Raw genomic sequence first — 15,189 nt, 5'->3', positions numbered from 1 at the left:
GAAGAGAAATATTTAATGACTCAGAGAGCATTTGTGACCTTGACAAGGGGCAGTGGAGTTGAAAGCTTAATTGAGATTGATTGTCAGAGAGAATGGGAGGAGAAGAATTGGAGACCCTAAAATAAAACTTTTTCCCCAAGTTTTGCTTTAAAAGGGAGCACAAAACTTACTCTGGAAGATGTTATTTGGAAATTTGTATTAGTTAAATAAAGATTTTAAAATTTTTCTGAAAAAGGCACAATACCAATAATGCCAGATTTTTCTGATATGTCTTGTGAAGCTGAGAATCTTATCTTTATATTGGCCATTTATATTTCCTTATCTATAAGTTGCTTGTTCATTTTCTTTGCCCATTTTTCTAATGGATATATTGTCTTAATTAGTCTATAAGAATTTTTTGTTTTAAGTATTCTCATAGAGTCATTAATCTAAGGCAAGGAATTGGCAGACTATGACCTATAGGCCCTGTCTGTTTTTGTCAATAAAGTTTTATTGGAACATAGCCACACCCATTTGTTTACATATTACATATTATTTATCATTAGTTTGTACCATAATGACATAATTGAGTAGTTGTGTCAGAAACCATTGGGCCCACAAGATTGAAAATACTTATGTTTTGGCCATTTACAGAAAATATTTGCCAACTCCTGATCCAGGGCATTAGTTTTGTCATATTTTCTGTGAATTCAAGAAAATTTCTGTTCAATATAATTCTGAACATGGGAAATTAACCCCTAATGTAAATTCTGTCTTCTAATCCTCTACAACACACTTTTTCCATCTTCATTTAATGGAATTTTATTTACGATAACAGTCATCAGAAAGCTGTTAAACATCTTTGTCTCCGCTCTTTCCCAAAGTTGTTAGGGTTACCAAAATTATAAGATTTGGTACCTCCTCTTAGGGAGCTTACTGTCTAGTGTGGTTGAAAGGAGAGAATACCACAGATAGAACTGTATGTTCAAGAGTGCCAACTTACAATGAGGCTGTACTCAAGATGGGAGCAATTATAGCAGAAACCATGGAAGACAGATTCTGAAAAAGTCTTAACATGAGTATTTGGATGAGTTTCAGGAGACCCAGAAACTACTTGAAATTATATGTAAACCTGTTTGTGTACACGGGCTTTTGATTATTATTCTGAGTTGACAGAGGTTCACTTAGAGTCTCTAGAGGCTTGGTGAAGAAAAAAAAATAAATACAGGGCCTTATTCCTTTCTGTGGACTCTGTTAATACCATTGTTTAAATCCCAAGTTCTTTATTAAATGAAACTCGAGCATAAATTTTAATTCTATTTGTTTACTTTAAGCCCTCAATGAGTGTTTTAAGTGTTAAGAATCCAGTCATGTCTTCTAACCGTATTTGGAAAATGGGAATTGGGTGGAAAGAGTTTTTTGAGTTAAATGAAGGAATTGCAAGCTAAGCTTGACATATCTGTCGGAGGAGAGGGAGCTAACATATGCGTAAAGGAGGCAGACCAAAGCAGGCCAGTTTGCTCTGCTATGTTCTGAATAATCTGGCTTGAAGTTACCCTAATTGGATCCAGGGTTAATTTTGTTCTTTGGGAGGTATGACAATGTGCTAAATAAAGACTAAGTAAACCTTCATCTTAAGCAACTTGATTACTCCGTTTCTGGAAACTCTGGGAACTAGGAAACTACAGGAGTCACCACCCTCAGTATTAAAGGCAGGAATACTTGGAAAAGTATATATAGGAAAAAATGCTTTGTAATGAGTGTGCAGTCTATAAGGAGGAAAAACAAATTTTCATTTCATTGAACTGGGGTTGCTGGATGAGATCTTAAAACATTTCTAATGAGCACAGGGTGGTAAATGGAAAGTTAATTTTCTAATACTCATTTATTTTAAAGTTTAAAAATATAAGAGGAAGGTATAGCTCAGTGGTAGAGTGCATGCTTGGCATGCACAAGGTCCTAGGTTCAATCCCCGGTACCTCCATTAAAAATAAATAAGTAAGTAAACCTAATTACCCACCGCCCCCCTCCCCCAGTTTTTTTTTAAATTTCATTAGTCTTTGTATGTATTGTTAACTTTCTTGTTTGTTTTTACTAAGTCATGTTTTACAGCTTTATTGTTTCACACACTAAGATGTGTGAAAAAATATTGTAATAGATGAATCAGTCTCTGCCTATTTTCACCTAAAAACTCTTAAGTTTTTTTTAACCTTGACTTCTATGATCAGGGCTTTTGGAATTGAAACCTTGGGATTTGGAGAAGAAATGCCGTATCAAAATCTTTATAATAGTGCTATATACCTCATGTTTGCTTATTTAATTTTGGTTGCAGAATATGATGAAATTATTGATGCTGCTGGGGGGCCAGTTGCAGGGGTGTAAGGGGAAGAAATAGAAACCCAAACATATTAGTAATTTGTTCTTCTCCCCTAAGTGATTAAGTTAGTTGAGGAGCCATAGATATATTGACCAAAGGCCATTTCTGGTACCTCTGAAATTCTGTGTCATAATAATGCAATTGTATAGATATTTTTAGCAATATTTTTTGGTAGCTCTTTTTAATTGTTGGATTTTATTTGCCTCTTGTGAAAATTACTTAGCCTTTCTGAATGTTACTTTCCTCATCTATATGATAGCAAAAATACTGTTTGAAGTGTAAGATTATCTTGGGAATATGAAGTAATGTATGTCAGGCACCTAGCTCAGTTAGTTGTTGGCACAGGTATCAAAGTAGCTACTACTTTTTTTTTTAGCACCTTTATTGTGGTATGGTTTCTGTACAGTAAACTACACATATTTCAGATGTACGATTTCATGAATTTTGATAGGTGTATACCCCTGTGAATCCACCACCCCAATCAAGTTAGCTAACATTTCCATCACTCCCCAAGAGGTGCAATTCCCAATTTATCCCTTCCCACCCTCTTTAACCCCTAGTAACCGTAAGTTTGTTCTCTGTGTCTGTGAGTTTATTGCTGTTTTGTAGATAAGTTCATTTGTGTCTTTTAGATTCCACATATAAGCGACATCATATGGCATTTTTTCTTTCTCTTGCTACCTTACTTCATTTAGAATGACAATCTCCAGGTCCAATCATGCTGCTGCACGTGGCATTATTTTATTCTTTTTTATGGCTGAGTAATATTCCATTGTGTGTATATTCCACATCTTCTTTATCCAGTCATCTGTTGATGGACATTTAAGTTGTTTCCATGTCTTGGCTATTGTAAATAGTGCTGCTGTGAACTTTGGGGTGCATGTGTCTTTTTGAATTATATTTTTCTCCAGATATATGCCCAGGAATGGGATTGCTGGATCGTATGGTAAGTCTATTTTTTAGCTTTTTAAGGAATCTCCATACTTTCCTCTGTAGTGGTTGCACCAGTTTACATTCCCAGCAACAGTGTAGGAGAGTTCCTTTTTCTCCACACCCTCTCCAACATTTATCATTTGTAGACTTTCTAATGATGGCTAATCTGACTGGAGTGAGGTAATATCTCGTTGTTTTGATTTGCATTTCTTTAACAATTAGTGATGTTGAGCATCTTTTCATGTGCTTGTTGACCATCTGTATGTCTTCTTTGGAGAGATGTCTATTTAGGTCTCTGTCCGTTTTTTGGATTCAGTTGCTTGTTTCTTTGATATAAAGGTGTATGAGCTGTTTGTATATTTTGGAAATTAGTCCCTTGTTGATTGCATCATTTGCAAATATTTTCTCCCATTCTGTAGGTTGTCTTTTTATTTTTTTGATAGTATCCTTAGCTATGCAAAAGTTTTTAAGTTTAATTAGACCCCATTTGTCTATTTTTGCTTTTATTCCTATTACTCTAGAAGCTGGTTCAAAAAGTATATTGCTGTGAATACATAGTATTCTGCCTATGTTTTCCTCTAGGAGTTTTCTAGTATCTGATCTTACATTTAGGTCTTTAATCCATTTTGAGTTTATTTTTGTATATGGTGTTAAAGAATGTTTTAATTTCAGTCTTCTATAGGTATGACTATTACTTTTAAGTAAAACTTTTATTATCTTTAGGATAGCTTTTTCCTTTCTCTTTTATGAACTATCCAGTAACCATTAGAATAACTTAATGATTCAACTTGTCTGTTCAAAATATTAGGTGTTTTGAATTTGCCAGTAATTTTTTGTTGTTGTTATTCTTACAACCACTGTTTTAGTTTTAATAATTGAATGTAGAGTCTAAATGATTTACAGTAGTTGTTTTCATATTTTATTAATCTATTGATGACAGTAAATTACTAAGTAAGATTCTTCATTTTAAAATCTATGTTATTTGGTGGGGAAGGTATAGCTCAGTGGTAGAGCACATGCTCAGCATGCATGAGGTCCGAGGTTCAATCCCCAGTACCTCCATTAAAAACTAACTAAATATACAAACCTCATTACCCCCCCCCCAAAATAGATAAATAAAAATAAACTATAAAATCTATGTTGTTCAATTTTTTTCCATGTTAAGAGTTTGTTATGAATTTGCAGGAACATTTAAAAGTAGACTTGGTTATTTATTTCTACCAGTTCTTTCTCCGTTTTTATCCCCAGTGTTTTACATTTTGAGACTCTGATTTCATGAAAGATTATTAACTGGATAATTACACCCGAAGTGTAAACTATAATGAGCTGTTACAAATGCTAATGGAAGAAAATTTCCTTTTCTATTTTTGTTACAGAAGAAGTAGAAAGTAATGAAAAGGACAGCAAACCTGAGGAAGAAGAGCAAGTAATACATGAGGATGAAAGACCTTCTGAGAAATGTAAGCATGCACAAACAAACCTGAAATAGTTTTTTAAATTATTTCTGCTTTTAAGGTTGTGGAAAATACTTTCCTATACATAAGATGACTGTAAAATTTTGCAATTTAAGTAAGCCATAGTTAAATTAGCTTGTTGATGGCAACTCAAGGATCTTTGGAAGTATTATTTATTTCATATACTTCATTGTTTTATTTTGTTTATACTTTTCATTGTTCCATAAGATTTAAGCTTACTGTTTAGTAAAGTGCTATCTGAATGTCTTGAGAGAAATTGTTTTAGATTTGCATTTAGAGCTTAGGACTATAGAAATTTTGTCTGGGGTGATATAAGTGAATGGAAATATGTGTCTCAGTCTACTTAAAACATTCTTAAGCTTAATGGGAAGTGTAAACAATGTGATGGAGCATCATTAGGTTTATAGGAAGATCACTGGGACTAGAAGTCAGGGAACCTGGGTTCTGTAACACTCCCCGTCACACTGCTCTCTATCTGTGACTGTGTAAGTTGTGATTACGAGCGAAATCGTAGAATAGATTTGGATTTAAAAAATAGGCATATAGAGTGAAGTTGAGAGGGATAGGTATAGTCATATGTGGGTATTTGCCTTTAATAAGTGTGGAGATTTTAGTATCTTTTCTTTTTATTTATTGAAGAAGAAACCAAATAAAATTTGCTTATGATCTCATGAGTGTTAGTGGTATTTGAAGCAGAAATTTTCTCAGTGAAGGTCTTTTTTTTTTTTTAACATTTTATGATTGAGTTATAGTCATTTTACAATGTTATGTCAATCTCAGTGAAGGTCTTTGAATTTCTATGCTCTACCAAATTTGCTTTTATAATGATACTAATTTTATTATTTTTATATATTTGAAATGTGTTAAGATATGTTAAGAAGGCTGATGATTAAGGAAGAATTTTCCTAAATTTACTGAAGAGGAAGGATTAAATAATTAAAATGCACAGTTGTTTGAAATATGTGATATGAAAATGAATACTGAGAAATCTGTGAATAAATATTGAATTTTGTTCACAAATTCATATACACTGTAGATTTTAGTAAAGAGAATGAATTTGAGATGATTTCTTCTCATCTCATACTGTTAATTGATCTTCCGTCTTAATACGACGATTTCAAGGAAAGAATATTCTGTGTTCCCATTATTTGTACATTGCTTATTTAGCCATTAGAAAGTTCTTATTTAGCGTGTTGAAAATCATTTCAAGTTTAAAACTAAAAGCTATCTATTTACTTTTCTGATCACATAAACAATTCATAAAATAATTGAGAGTGCTATTTTGGTACCTGGAAATAATATTTTGCTGAGGATGGAGAATAGGCATTAAGGTCTATCTGTAATAAAAACACCTAACTAATCATCATACTCTTTTTTCTCAGGTGAATTTTTTAGAAGAAAACGTTCTAAATCAGAGGACATGGACAATGTACAGTCCAAACGCCGTCGATACATGGAAGAAGAATATGAGGCAGAATTTCAAGTAAAGATTACAGCCAAAGGAGATATAAACCAGAAGCTACAAAAGGTGTTAGAGATTTTAAGTTAAAATCATATTAAATAAAAAACACCAACATCTTATTTTTCTAGGTTTTTGACATTATTCTGTATTTTGCTGACATATTCAGGTTTTTCATAGAAATGGAGAATTTGAAGTGGTTGAGCTTATTATCTTTACTAATTTAATTTTAGAATTTCTTCTGACTCTTTTGAAGCTACTTGGTTTTTTTTTCAAGATATGGTAGTAATTATCAAAATGGCAAAGAATTTATGACTTTTTTTTGCTTTAGTAACAAAACTGAATTACCAGTTTTCAGCTTTTTATTTTTTCTTCTTTATTGAACTTTATTCTAGTGGAAACATTAAAGTCTTATATGTTAACATTTTTAACTTTTATAATTTTCATCATAAGCTGATTTCATCGCCGGAAGTCTCTACATTCTAAAATCTTTGTTTTGTACTTTAGACTTATTGTTAAAAATGGTATGGACAAGGATTTAGAGGACTAAGGAAAGGGAATATTTAAAGTACAAACTTTGGAAGCTTTCCCTGTATGTGTTAGACTGGAGATAGACATAATGAAAATATAAGTTATTTAATACACTTTTCAATATGTGTTCACAAATGTTGATGACAAATACATTTTTAAGAGAAGAATATGAAACTCAGCTGAAATGAATTTTTCAAGGTCTTGTAGAATTAATGATGAAATTATAAATAATCTAGGTCAATGTTTTTCCACTCATAAAGTATAAATATCCCCATTAAAGAAAGAAATAGTGAGACAGTAAAAATGTGGCTTTTTCTTCATAGAGTGTTTTTGTTTATTGTACAGTAATAATAATATTTATTTTGTCTGTCTTATAGAGCTATTAGAAATACAAAGATAGCTATGTGAAAGAATTTTGAAAACTTCTGTATATACTGAGGGTTTACTCCTAGAGCAGCGTTATTTGAGTATGATCCATGTACATGCACCGTGTGTTCTGTTTGTTTGGGGTCCATAATGGGATAAATATGGAATTTGTGAGTAGGCATTTAGAAATGTTTTATAGAAATTTCATAGTGCAGTGGCATTCTTAGTGTCTCACAAAAATATCATCTGTAATGGATTAGAGAATTTAAAAGCTGGTCTCCCTTCAACTGGTTTCCTTTAAATCACAACGGAGAGTGTGGGAAGAAAATAGTAAAACTTCAGTTTCAAATTGTTTTAAATATTTCACCCTCTGGAAATTTTCTATTTTTAGCATATATTATTCTCTTAGGGTAGATATTACATATGTAGAAGTGGAAGAATTTAGCACATAGACTTGTGTTATAGATACCAGTATGTTTTTTTTTTTTTATTAAACTGGCTAGTATATTAGTACTGTCTTATTAGTACTTAAGAATATTTACTGCTTGCTGTGTGCTGCTTGCTGAAATTCTTTCTTTGTTATAACAAAGGAATATATATTTCTTCAGGTTGTACAGTGGTTGCTGGAAGAAAAATTGTGTGCACTACAGTGTGCTGTATTTGATAAGACACTGGCAGAATTGAAAACACGAGTGGAAAAGATCGAGTGTAACAAGAGGCACAAAACAGTTCTTACTGAACTACAGGTTTGTACACTACCTTGCATTGCATACCTATGTGTCATCATTTTTATAACTTGTTTTTTTGGATATGTTTTTGAAGTTGACAGTGAAGTAATTTAACTTCTAAGTATTAGAGGTAAAAGGAACCTCTGCTGGTTTGCTAGGGCTGCCATAAAAAAAAGTGCCATAAACTGATTGGCTTAAACAACAGAAATATATTGTCTCATAGTTCTGAAGGCTAAAAATTCAAGATCAAGCTGTTGTCAGGATTGGTTCTTTCTGAGGGCTGTGAGAAAAAATCTGTTCCATATGTCTCCTCTAGATTCAAATGGATTACTGACAGACTTTGGCATTCCATCACTTGTAGAAATATCACCCTGATTTCTGGCTTCATCTTCACATGGTGCTGTATCTGTATGTTTGTCAAACTGTTTCCAGATTTCTCCTTCTTATGAGGATACCGGTCATATTGGATTAGAATCTGCCTTATTCCAGTATGACCTCATCTTAACTACAATTGACCCTTGAACAATATGGGGGTTACAGCCCCTGTGGTTGAAAAATCTGTGTACTGTTATCTGCCTCAAAAAAAAAAGTTGATAAATGACTCTCCCAAGGGGACTAAGCTGAAACAGTTCAGATAGAATCAAAATTCAAACCCTAGTTCTTTTGATTTCACGTACTGTGATCTCTAACTGAACACAAACTTTCCCCTACACTTAATTTCAAGATCTGTAAAAATGAAAATACTAGTACTGTATTAGTTGAACAAAAATCATGTGTAATTGGACTGTACAGTTCAAATCCATGTTGTTCAAGGGTCATCTGAAATTACCTCTACAATGACCCTATTTCCCAATACTGTTTTTAAGTTCTTCAGCTTAAAGCCTACTATATCATATTATACTTTAGTAAATAATTATATACTTTGTTAAATAATTTACTGTATTTTGGGTACAGCTGACAATAAACTATTTGAAAATACTGCTATATATAGTATTTCTGTATCTCATTCTATAGCAGTAGATGAATGAATCTTCCTGATATGCATATGTATTTGTTTGTTATATTTGACTTACTTTAGCAGAATCCAGTATGTTTTATAAAATTCAAAGTTAAAACATATTCGAAAACAAATAGTTAATCAACAGTGGCTTAGTATACATTTTGCTTTAAGGAATATATAATTTAATATTATTTAGTATTAATGGCTTCCTTTTTTTTTTTTTTTTAACCACTGCAGTTAACAAAAAATACACTTTTAAGGGACTTGTGATCCTTTTGCCATAGTGTAAAAACTTACCATAGTGTGTTGACAACTTTTCCATAAAAAATCCAGTTGAAGTTTGAGTATTCATGGTGATTTGAGAGGATTCATGTCTTCCTATTTAGGAACATGGTGTATCACTATTGACTCATGCTTTCTTTTTCTTCATAATGGTCTTGAAATCTTCTTTTTAGGTGTGTTCTTAAGTACTTACTTATATTAAAATATCTACCATTTGTGAAACCTTTTTCTCATTACAATTTCTCACTGATTGTTGTTGATATATAGGAAAGGTATAGAATACGTTTTCCTTTTATCATTTAGTTGCTAATCATTACTATTTATCATTTACCAATCAGTTACACCTCATTCCTTTTCCTTGTTTTTATTTTATTGCCCTGTCACCAGAGCTCTGAATAGCAGCACAGATAAGGCATCCTTGTCCTATTCTCAACACTAATGGAAATATTTCCAAAGATCCACTATGAAATACAATACTTACAACTGGTTTCTCATAATCTTTATGAGACTGAAGGTACTTCTCTCCTTTTTTTCCCCAAGAACAGCTGATCAATTTTAGCAAATCTCCCTTAATTGGTATCTACTGAGATGATCACACAATTTACACCATTCCTCTGTTAGTACAGTGAAATGCACTTGTTAATACTGAACGTGCCTTGCATTCATCAGAGAAACCTATGCTGGGAAGTAAAACTGCCCTGTATTTGTTCTTGTTCCACAGAATTCCACAGTTGGGTTTGCTTCATAAAACATTTTTGCTTTTTTTAGGCCAAGATAGCCAGGCTAACCAAACGCTTTGGAGCAGCCAAAGAAGATCTTAAGAAAAGACAAGAAGTAAGAATTTCTATTCTTGTATAATGAATATTTAGCTTTAAGTGGTAGTCTTAAGAAGTGCTGACTTAGGAGTAAATTCTTTCTTTATTACAGGGCTAAAATTTGCTTTTATACTGTGCACTTCCTGCATGCTATTTCTGGAGCTGCAGATCTAGAGCAAATTATTCACCCTTTCTAATCCTCACTGTTTTCTACATCAATACTTCTGTTAACCTATTTATATTAAGACATTCTTGAAGTTGTATTTTCTATCCATCTTATAATTATGCTTTGGGGGATTTGCCTTACCATGTTTATTTTTTCACATGCAGGCATACTTTAGGGATATTGTGGGTTTGGTTCAAGACCACCGCAGTAAAGCAATTATTTCAATAAAGCAAATCACAAAATAATTTTGTAAAATACGTAAAAAAATTTTTTGTTAAAATGCGGAAGTTGTATTTATACTATACTATAGTTTATTACGTGAGCAATAGCATTCTGTCTAAAAAACAGTGTACATATCTTAGTTTAAAAATACAAAAACGTCTAAGATCACTGATCACAGATCACCATATCAATATAATAATAATGAAAATGTTTGAAATATTGTGAGAATTACTAAAATGTGACACGGAGACACAAAGTGAGGAAATACTGTTGGAAAAATGGTGCCAGTAGACTTGGTTGATGCAAACCTTCAATTTGAAAAAAATGCAGTATCTGTGAAGTGCAATAAAATGAAATATGCCTTTCCTGCCGGTGTCCTCGTCTAGTTTATTATTTCCTCCAAAATATTTTGTTACTACACTGCCTCGGTAGCCCTTGTTCTCTTCCTTTCTTCCCCTAGTTGAGTCCAAACATAGCATAGCACAGTAGTCTCTCTTTTGTTTTTTGTTGTTTCCTTATTTATTCTATAATACATATTTTTAATATAGCACTCGTATACTACAATATTGTTTTTAGTTGAATTTTTTTTTCATTTGAGCAGGTTACATTTCTGTGTATCTTGATAGCTCCATTACCTGGCACATAGTAATTGCCAATAATAATGATTTAAGTAGTAGTCATTATTCCTATAGGATTTTTCTGTCTTGATTCATTTTCAAATCTTCTTTACTTGAAATAAAATTTATTTTGAAATAATAATGACAGACATATAGGAAGTTGTGACAATAGTACACAGACTCCTGTGAACCATAACTCAGATTCTCCCAGTGGTGAAATCTTCTGTAACTGTAGTACAATATCAAAACCAAGAAACTTAAGTTTTGTAGACCTCATCAGTTTCCATCAGTTTTTACATAAATTAATTATGTGTGTTTCTGTGCAAGTTGATCTCACCTAACCTGCCACCATAGTCAAGACACAGAACTGTTGCCTCACCATAAAGGAACTCCCTCATACTGCTCTTTTATAGTTTTAACCTTGCCTTGATGCTACCCTCACTCCCTGTACCCTGGCAACTACTAATCTGTTCTGCATCTCCATGTTCTTTTCACTTAACTTTTTAAGCTCTGTCTTCTCTCTTTTCTTGAGCAACTGACAGTAGGTTTTTATCCTTGTTTGCAAGGCTAATTTCATCAAAGCTGTATTTGGCCCTAGTCAAAGATTTTCTTATTTATTATAGTCTTCTTCGATGATGTAATTAATTCTCTGATTTTAAACTCTTTTTCAGCTTTGTTTCTTTGTCACAATGTAAAAACTAAGCTATTTTATTTCATATATTTAAAAATTGGTATAAACCTTTTTTAAACCTTTTATTTGCTATGCTTAAACCAAAAATAGGGGTTTAAAAGTTTTTCATTGTTTTGTACAGTATGAAATTCTATTTTTTTTACTTTCATCCTTGCTGTCTGAACTAAGCAGTGCTGCCCACCGTGTGCTTTTCCAGTGTTTGTGCATATCAAATTTGTCCTCACAACTGCTTTTCAGTTCTTCTTGTTTAGTCAAAGGAGACAGGCACAGACTTTAAAGAATAAACATGAAATATTACAACCCCTAGAAAGTTTGTTTTGAAGAGCTATAAGTAGTATGGTAACAAGGACAAATACTATGTAAGTCCTAAAGATTGGAAAATATTGGAAAAGATTAACTTGAGCAATTATTATGTGTGGTGCTTGAAGAAAATGTTAAGGTGGTCTTTAGTCTTTCAAATTTTGTTCCTTTAGTTTGTGGGTAAGGCCAATTTCAAATTTCAACACTTGAGCTGTCTTTCTGTTCATTCTTGTTAATTCATTTCTTATTTATTTATTTTTGGTGTATCTTCTATAAGTATTTTCTCTGGTTATTATGGGGATTATATAAGATGTCTTAAGTTTACAACTATTTTAAACTGGTAACAACTTAACTTCAGTCACATCTTTCTTCCCAACACTTTGTTATTGATATTGTACAGTTTCTCTTTTTGTGTTGTATATACTTTAACATGGATTTACAATTATATTTTATGCTTAAATTCTACATCAGAATGAAATGTGATTTTTGCACCAACTTTACAGTAATACAGAATTCTGCATTTGTGTATTTACTTTTATGAGAGAATTTCATATTCTCATTTGTTTTCAAGTTGCTATCTAGTGTCCTTTCATTTTTACTTAAAGGATTCCTTTTAGCGTTTCTTGTGTGGTGATGATTTAGTGGTGATTAATGCCCTCAGCTTTTTATTTACTGGGAAAGTCTTAATTTCACCTTCATTTTTGAATGTTAGTTTTACTGGTTACAGTATTCTTGCTTGGCAGTTTTTTTCTTTCATCACTTTGAATATATCACTACACTCCCTTGTATATAGGTTTCCGCTGACAAAACCACTGATAATCTTATGGAAATTGCCATAATTGTGATGGGTTGCTTTTCTTGCCATTTAAAAAAATCTTTGTGACTTTTGAGAGCTTGGCTATAATGTTTTTTAGTGTAGGTCTATTTGAATTAGTCCTAGTTGGAGGTTTTTCATTTTCTTGAATTTGTCAATTTTCTTCCTCAAAGTTAAGTTTTTGGCCATTATTTACATAGGCTTTCTGCCCATTTTCTCTGTTCTCATTCTGGATCTCCCACATTTGAATGTTGGTTTACTTGATGGTGTCTCATAAATCCCTTAGTCTATCTTTACTTTTTTTTCATTCTTTTTTCTGTTTGATTCTCTAACCCAGTAATTTCAAATGACTTGTCTTCAAGTTTGCTGATCTCTTACTCTACTTGATACAGTGTGGATTGATTTATTTGATTCATCCATATTACCCCCACCCCTTTTTTTTTGTATGTCTGGTTCTCTTTTGTTGAAATTAGGGTATTTGGAAAAAAATTCTGCCTATCTTTTTGGAATATTTTTGTACAGATGAAGACCTTTACTAGTCAGTCCAGGTAGATACTCTGGTTTCCTCGCAAACCTTTTTTTTTTTTTAATTGAGTAATAGTCATTTTACAATGCTGTGTCAAATTCTAGTGTAGAGCATAATTTTTCAGTTATACATGAACATATATATATTCATTGTCACATTTTTTTTTCACTATGAGTTACCATAAGATCTTGTATATATTTCCCTGTGCTATACAGTATAATCTTGTTTATCTATTCTGCGTTTTAAAATCCCAGTCTGTCCCTTCCTACCCCCCACCCCCTTGGCAACCACAAGTTTGTATTCTATGTCTGTGAGTCTTTTTCTGTTTTGTATTTATGGGTTTTTTGGGGTTTTTTTTAGATTCCACATATAAGCGATCTCATATGGTATTTTTCCTTCTCTTTCTGGCTTACTTCACTTAGAATGACATTCCCCAGGAACATCCATGTTGCTGCAAATGGCATTATGTTGTCGGTTTTTGTGGCTGAACAGTATTCCATCGTATAAATATACCACAGCTTCTTTATTCAGTCATCTGTTGATGGACATTTAGGCTGTTTCCATGTCTTGGCTATTGTAAATAGTGCTGCTATGAACATTGGGGTGCAGGTGTCATTTTGAAGTAGGGTTCCTTCTGGATATATGCCCAGGAGCGGGATTCCTGGGTCATGTGGTAAGTCTATTCCTTGTCTTTTGAGGAATCTCCATACTGTTTTCCCCAATGGCTTTCCTTGCTTCCCTCTCCCACTCTTATTGATTTAGTTGTCTTCTTTTACAATTTTGTGTTTATTCTTTTTGTAATTCATGGCAGTTATCTCCTTTCCAGTTACGAGTTTCTCATTTTTGTAGCATCCTGCTTCTTTTCTATTTAGAGTAGACCTGTCAATATTTCTTTTAGCATAGGTTTAGTGTTGCTAAACTCTGAGTTTTTGCTTGTCTGTGAAGTTCTTTATCTCTCCTTCTATTCTAAAGGATAGTCTTGCTGGATAGAGTATCCTAGGCTGCATCTTATTTTCATTCAGGACTTTGAATATATCTTGCCACTCCCTTCTGGCCTATAGTGTTTGTGTAGAGAAATCAGCTGAGAGCCTTATGGGGGTTCCCTTGTAACTCACTCTTTGTTTTTCTCTTGCTGCCTTTAGGATCATTTCTTCATCCTTGACTCTGGCCATCTTGATTATGATATGTCTTGGTGTGGGTCTGTTTGGGTTCTTCCTGTTTGGGACCCTGTGAGCCTCCTGTGCTTGGATATCTGATTTCTTCTTTAGGTTTGGGAAGTTTTCAGTCATGATTTCTTCAAATACCTTTTCAATCCCCTTTGTTCTTTCTTCCCCTTCTGGAACCCCTATTATGCATAGATTGGCACACTTTATATTATCCCATAGGTCTCTTATATTGTTTTCATTGTTTTTTATTTGTTTTTCTCTCAGCTGTTCTGATTGGGTGCTTTCTGTTGTCCTGTCTTCTGGGTCACTTCTTTGTTCCTCTCCATTATCTAGTCTGCTTTGTAGCCTTCACGTCAGCTCTCATCTCAACAAATGAGTTTGCTAATTCTACTTGGTTCTTCTTTATAGCTTCTATTTCATTTTTGACATATTTTGTATCTCTAAACACTATTTCTTTTAGTTGCTTCAGTACTTTGATCACTCCTTTTTTGAAATCTTGATCTAGTAGGCCATCAATGTCTATTTCCTTGATTGTGCTTTCAGGGGATTTCTCTTGGTCTTTTAATTGGGAGTGGTTCCTCTGCTTCTTCATATTGCTCATATCTTTCTGGCACTGTGGCTTAAGGAGTATCAGTTATCTAGTTCTGGAGATGGTGTGCTCTTAATGATTTTATCGAGAAGTCTTTGTGTCTTCGCCCTGTTTTGTGAACTCAGCTTGCTGTTTTCAGAGGCCCTCTGTTGG

The 15,189-nt window shown here is 33.1% G+C and overlaps 1 protein-coding gene across 4 annotated transcripts in view; it reads left to right on the top strand.

Moving 5' to 3' along the window:
- Positions 1-15,189, top strand: part of ATF7IP (activating transcription factor 7 interacting protein) — a 91,656-nt gene that overhangs the window by 48,522 nt on the left and 27,945 nt on the right. For all 4 annotated transcript variants that reach the window (XM_072954754.1, XM_072954753.1, XM_031670651.2 and 1 more), the window contains 4 exons: positions 4,666-4,749; positions 6,147-6,292; positions 7,729-7,866; positions 9,899-9,964. In XM_072954754.1, coding sequence (XP_072810855.1) covers positions 4,666-4,749; positions 6,147-6,292; positions 7,729-7,866; positions 9,899-9,964 — 434 coding nt within the window. The remainder of the gene's footprint in view (positions 1-4,665; positions 4,750-6,146; positions 6,293-7,728; positions 7,867-9,898; positions 9,965-15,189) is intronic.

The sequence above is a fragment of the Vicugna pacos genome, chromosome 34 (assembly GCF_048564905.1).
Source record: "Vicugna pacos chromosome 34, VicPac4, whole genome shotgun sequence".
NCBI lineage: Eukaryota > Metazoa > Chordata > Mammalia > Artiodactyla > Camelidae > Vicugna > Vicugna pacos.
This window is presented reverse-complemented; position numbering and strand designations above follow the sequence as displayed.